At 38.8% G+C, this 6543-nt stretch overlaps 1 protein-coding gene across 1 annotated transcript; it reads right to left on the minus strand.

Annotated features, from left to right (window-relative positions):
- Positions 1-1101: 1101 nt before the first annotated feature.
- On the minus strand, positions 1102-5927 carry LOC104954724 (histone H3.v1-like; the record flags this gene model as incomplete). Its single annotated transcript, XM_010781903.1, has 7 exons — positions 5623-5927; positions 4870-4994; positions 4346-4424; positions 3840-3958; positions 3187-3367; positions 2517-2683; positions 1102-1791 (listed from the first exon to the last, which is right to left on the minus strand). Coding segments are annotated over exons 2-7 (1341 nt in total), but the record flags the coding sequence as incomplete, so codon positions are not given.
- Positions 5928-6543: the final 616 nt, after the last annotated feature.

Raw genomic sequence — 6543 nt, forward strand, 5'->3', positions numbered from 1 at the left:
CCTAGCGAGAGGGTGTTCTCCACAGCAGGAGACATTGTTAGTGCCAGCAGATCTGCCCTTTCGGTAAGCAATGTAGACAAGTTCATCTTTCTTTAAAAAACAATGAAAATACAATGACAAGCAAGTCCTAATGTCAAACTGGCTGCTTAGGTACGAGTACAGTAAAGTTCAAATACAGATTATTTCAGTTCATCGAAATGCTGCACCTTAATGTTTATTTTATTATATTTTGTATTTATTTGAGTGAATACATTATTCACAGTTTAATAATAACAAAAAAATATATATATATATTTTATGTTTTGTGATAATTTTTTCTGCTGTACCGAAAACGTACCGAACCGAGACCTAAAAACCGAGGTACGTACTGAACCGAAATGTTTGTGAACCGTTACACCCCTACTGTGTGTCCATGGTTTGGAGCCTGTGTGTGTTGAGCGCAGCGCCGTCTGCTTTTTGCAGTACAGTAACTAAAGTAGGACTAAGCATACCGGTAGTTTTTGTAGACCTGTCTGCCCGTTTTGTGAGTGCACTGCGCGCGTGCGCACTTGTGGCATTGTTTCGGATTACCTAATTAAAATAGCTTCCGCCGTCCTCTTTGAGAAACATACACAACGCAGACAGACACTGGTCACAAAAGTATCAGATAGGCTTCAATTTACTTTTGATTGTCTATAATTAACTATAATAAAAATATCGGCGTTTTAACACTACGTTTATATATGTAGCCTACTTATTTTTACGGTTCGCATTGGTGGTCCGCGAAAATCCTTGATAATAAATAGTGGTCCGCATAAAAAAAAGGTTTGAGAACCCCTGGTAAGGTATTTACTCCACCTGTTGTGTGATTAGAAAAAGAAGGTGATTTGGTTCGGATCATTTTTTTGACTGTATGTTTCTACTTTGGTTATTGTTTGTATAATTTTCTTTATCAAACATTGTGAAACTTAACCTCAGTACCGACTGCTTATTGGGTAAGAGTCACAATGACGAGCCAAGTTTAGCCTCCTAAGCGACTATGTTTTTCTTTTCTTTTTTTTTTTAAATGAAGCTACGAGGATTCACATTATTCCGTCCTACTTGTCTTGCGCCTGAACTCACCAGACTCGGAGACGAATCCCTGGTAGGGGTTGAATTCCCTTCACTTCCTGAACCCGAGGAGTGGGTTTGCACATCAATATTCATATGTTCTCGTTGTCCAGTCCTGCCGAACACTGGGCTTTTACAAAATCCCTGACTCTGCTCTGCCTGTCCTCCGTCGGAATCTGAGGACACAGGACTCCTGCAGGTTGCTGAACCTTCCGAGGGATGGGGGTTATTGGGGAGGCCGGGACTTCTTGGGAATACTGGGCTCTTGGGCAGACAGGAAGTGGACCTCACAGAGGGGGTTAAACTATCCTGGGAGGAAAACGTAAACCCCGATTTACAGTCTTGGGGTCTGCAGGCACTTGCAGACGTCTTGTTTTGAGTATTCCAGCCAAACATTGGACTTTTAAAATACTCTCCATCGTCTCCCTCATCGAGGTCGGAGAAGAGAGGACTCCTGCACAGTGGGAGCTTACTGGAGAGTTTGGGGCTCTTTGGGAATGTCGGGCTCTTGCCCGGAGCAGACGGAGACTCTCGTGTGGAGGTCAAAGTGTCCTGAGAGCACAACACAAACCCTGAGCTCCTGCAGGTCTGCAGCATGTCCTGGCTCAGACGCGGGACGAGGACCTTGGCTCTGCAGCCCTGCGAGGGGAAGACGGGGGATTTAGGGGGCTGGCAGTCCTCGATCTGGGTCGAGTCGGAGATCTGATTCAGAATCAGAATCAGAAACAGGTTTACTGCCAAGTAGGTTAAAACATACGAGGAATTCTACTATGACATAATAATTTCTAGGTGCAAAACATACATTTTAAAGCATCTCAAACCTTAATATGTACACTTACTTATTTAAATGATGCTACTAATTGTTTAGCCATGGATGAGTACTTATTTGTCTTCATTTTATTATTGCTTGCCTTTTGCTATAACGTTGTACATTTCCATGATGCGGGACTTCTAAAGATTCAGATTCTGATACATAAAAACAGTCAAAGAAGATAAACTGTCATGGCAATAATAATAAAAAATAAAAGAACTAAGGCTAAAAAAGAGAATTTAGTCCATCAAAAGAAAACCAATAGTGAAATATTTTGATAATCTATTTCAGATTTGTGTCTATATCTTCTCTAATGTGAGTTGTCTCATTGTCAGTAACTGAACGTCTTTGGGGTGTGGAAGGTGGGGAAACTGGGCAAAAATATCACATTGTGTTCTGGGATATTTATGATGAGAAATGTTAAATTATAAGAATTATAATTGCTTAATTGTATATTTTTGAGTTTGGCATTTAAAGACATGAGCTAAGGACGTTAGAAACTGACCAGCAACGTTTTCTGACATGGAATAGGTTACTAATTGAATCAACAACCAAAAGTGAACCAAATAAACGGATCACTCTAAGGACAAATAGGGTAGAAATGACTTTATCCGACCTGTGGGGAGTCCGGAGCCGCTGACAGGCAGTCTGAGCTGCCGGGGGAATCCTGAGCGGAGATTTTCTGAGACTGCGACAAATCTGGCATCTCCAGCAGAGGGCTTCCTTCTTTCCTTTTCAACTTTTTTCTCAAGGTATTACGTTCACCTCCAGTTCCTTTGGCTCCTGAAAATACAATACAGCATGTTTGAAGATAAGATCAACTTTATTGATTTCAATTTGGGAAATATTTTCGTTACAGTAGCATGTAAACAAGGCATTGCAGACAATGTGAAAATTAATGAATGAATAAAAAATTAAAAAAATTAATTAAAAAAAACAGAACAGAACTTTATCGCAATGGTAAGTCTTACTCACTGTAAGAGCCATTTAGACGTATAAATATTTATAGTAAATGTTTGTGTTGTCAAGACGGTTGTATATACTAGCAAGCGTTCAACCCCGTGATTGTGTGATAATGTGTAATTCTTCTAAATCCAATTTAAAGTGTCGATTACTGTTAAGTTGGTAGTGGACCGCCACGTGACGTGTGGATTTGTAAGCTGTGATTTCTTTAAATAAACCCTGAAGACTTTCCTTCTGTGACTACGTTGATTCAAGATTCAAAGGCTTTTTTTTCATATGCACAATAGCTAGAGTGTAGTTCTGTAGTAATGTGACAGACTCACCTTGGTTCAGGTCGGTCTCTGCTGTGCGGATGTCCGCTGACGCTCCCTGGTCGATGGCAGACGCCGTCTTCCCGCCTAAGTAAAGGAGTTTCCGTCGGGAGCAGACGCCGGGTGAAGCCTCTGCATCGTCCAGCAGGCTCTGACTCTGGGGTGCCGGGCTCGGTTCTGTCTGACTGACAATCTGTGAGAAACAAACAAGACAAATAGGTATTAAATAATTATCTAGATACTATATTAGCTATTTCAACTAGATTGACGTAATTTGTGTCAAAGATTGATTCCTCTTCCCAGTAATTTATTATTATCTAACTAAAATAATACAATGACAGTTTTCTGTTGATCCTCAGATACAAACAGGAACAGCTTCTAGTAAATTCTGCATGTTTTTCCCTGTTAGATGAAGTGAGTCAATATAAATGTAGAAACATATTTAAGATAATAAAATGTTTTTCCGTTTCAACTTTTATTTATTTATTTCCAAATGTATTTATTCTTTTAGTTATTTATTCCAGTATTTATTTATTTCCACATTTATTCACTTATGCTGTATTTATTAATGAATTTATTTATTCAAACTTATTTAAGGTTCCCTCCTCTGTATAAAACCTTCATAAAAGGGAGGATTACAACAAAAAAAACTCCTCTTTACTTACGCTCTCTTGGATGGCTTTCATCATGGCCTCCTCCTCTTGCTGCTGTCTGAGCGCCGTGACGCTGGCTTCCTGTTCACTCAGACGCAGAGCCAAGTCCATCATCTCCTCCTCAGTCATCTCTGAGGACAACAGAGACACGAGTCAGAAGCCAGGGTTGTTTTTATCACATATTGATAAAGAAAATGGTTTTAGATTCTTACTTGTGTCGATATACATGACCATTTTGAGAATGACATAGCATCTCAAAGAGATTCAGGAGCTTCAATAATGAATTTTATTACAAGATAATGTGAAAAATCCATAATTTTAAGAAAAATAATAGTAGCAGTAGTATTTTGTTTTGTTTGTCACAGTAATAACATGTGTGTGTTTCAATTATTTTGATAATTTCTAGCTCAATTCACTTTATATCTGCCTTTCTTCAATTCCTCAATCTTACCCAGTGTTTACGCCGCACATACGCTCAATGCTTTTGAAATGACGTTGGTACCCTAACTGTGATGTACCTTGTTTGGATTTGTTTTCCCTCTCTATCTTGTTTTTTTTTCTTGTTGATAACGACAGAAGTGATGATGAGAGCTCCTCCTGGAAGAACAAACAAACAGAATTAGTGCGGTTCATTTTGTGGAAGTCTTAGGTTTTCTGGATCTGTGTCTTCCGAGGTGTAACTCATTGTCTTTTTTTAGCAAGCAAATTATCATAAAACCACCACTCACAATTGACTATCTAGCCACAACTGAATCATCACATCTGCTTGTTTTTGAAAAGAGCGTTTAAGATAAGATAAAATAGAAACTACAGGAAACCTGCAGAGAAAAATGTCAAGCTTTAATCCAACTATTAATTTAAATTCAGAAAAATGTGGGTAGAAAACAGCTGCTTGCAACGTAAATGAAAAATAAAAACATTGTCTAATCCCCGAGCTCCACCTGCTAATGTACTATTAAAAACTGCTTCAGTGACGCTGGATTTAGACATATGAACCTGTATTTATCTCAGCTAATTCTAACTAATGTTCACATTTCCTTACATTGTTGTCTTCGTCGTCGTCCTCCTCCTGTGAGTTGTTGTCTACCTGTTGGCTTCCACAGGGAATGTCGCTGGTATCCTTGAGTATTTGCTTCCTTAGAGCCATCTTGGTCTGCTCCTAAGAAACTTTGATACAAAAAAAGACACAGAAGAGACTTCAAGAGTTACATTTTCCTCATAATCCAGTAGTTTCAAATAGTTTCTCAACACAAAGCATTTGCGCTGGTATTCAATCGGGCCAGAGCTAAGGTGACACAAAAAAAAAAACATTTGTATTACTATTATTATTATAAAAAAAAAAATACAATCTGTAATAAAATCTAATATAAATAGTTGTATAGTGTAATTATACAAGGCTTAATTGATTTGATTGATCTGTAGTTGGAGTTAAACTATGGAATTCCTTACCAAATGATTTAAATGGGGGGTCAAATAAATAATAATTAGACAGTGTGAATATGTTAGGTAACCTTTTTTGCTGATGGTAGAGTATAAGTAAACTAATGAAAAGATAAATACAATTTGGAGTAACTGTGTCACATGAAATGTGAAATCGATTGCAGATTTTTCCTGAAGATATTCATATAAAATGGAAAAGAAACACTAAAATACAGGACGTAATTTACGATATATCGGTAATCAAGTGGTGTGCCTCATAAGACACAATTATTATTTTTTAAAGATTTGTACTTATTAATATGGGCATGAACTAAGGATTCTGATTAAAAAAACGTGCTTTTGTCGGAGCAGTTACCTGATGATGATGTTGACGATGAACAAGGACAAGATGAAGATGAGTGGTCTTTTTTTCCCCCTCTCATCTGTCTGGGATATACGAACTTGGACCTTCAACAATAACTTAAGTGTAAATAAAAAGACTAAATGAGAAGCCCAAAACGACTGAAATCAGATAAATGCACACAATTATCGGTAAAGCTTCCTTTAAACGTCTTCCGTTTGTGTGTTTATTTGTTAAACTGCTCCGTGAAACAACAACAAATCGCATAATAACCGGAGTAGAAACATCACACTCACATCAGAGTTTTCCTCACTTTCGCGGCGCCATGTTTGTTTCTGTTGACGCAAACACGTGACTGCTACGTAAGGCGCGTCTTCCACGGTGCCTTCGGGGACAGTCGGTCAAATGTGTATCTGTCTGATGCCTTCAGGGACTCTATACATTGCATATCTTAACGTCTTTTATGCTTTTACTCTAGGACCATAGGAAGAAAAAAAACTACACATACTACCATTGTGGAATCACAATCAGCCAGATCACAGATACAAGGTACAGGACTATAGCCGCATTCACACCGCAGGACTTTCCCTGGTACTTTGGTTCTTTAGTTCCGTTAGTACCAATAATGTCGCGTTCACACTGCCGGGACTACTCAGTGCCGGGAACTCTTTTGGCCATTTTCAGTCCCTGCTAGAGAGGTGGTACGAACCTGGTGATAAAAGAGTGCCAATTTCTATTCTATTTCTATTGGCTGGGCGAATTGCAAACCACGCCCCGTTAGATTATTTTCCTCGCTACAAAACCACATCCACACCTGAGCGAGTAGTTTTTTTGTACTTTAAAGCAGTTATGACCACACGTACTACAACACTGGAGCGGTGGAATGATGAGGAAGTGTCGGCGCTTCAGGCAATTTACCGATACAGAGTAACCACA

The sequence above is a fragment of the Notothenia coriiceps genome, unplaced genomic scaffold, assembly GCF_000735185.1.
Source record: "Notothenia coriiceps isolate Sejong01 unplaced genomic scaffold, NC01 NC01_scaffold00023675, whole genome shotgun sequence".
NCBI classification, from domain to species: Eukaryota; Metazoa; Chordata; class Actinopteri; order Perciformes; family Nototheniidae; genus Notothenia; species Notothenia coriiceps.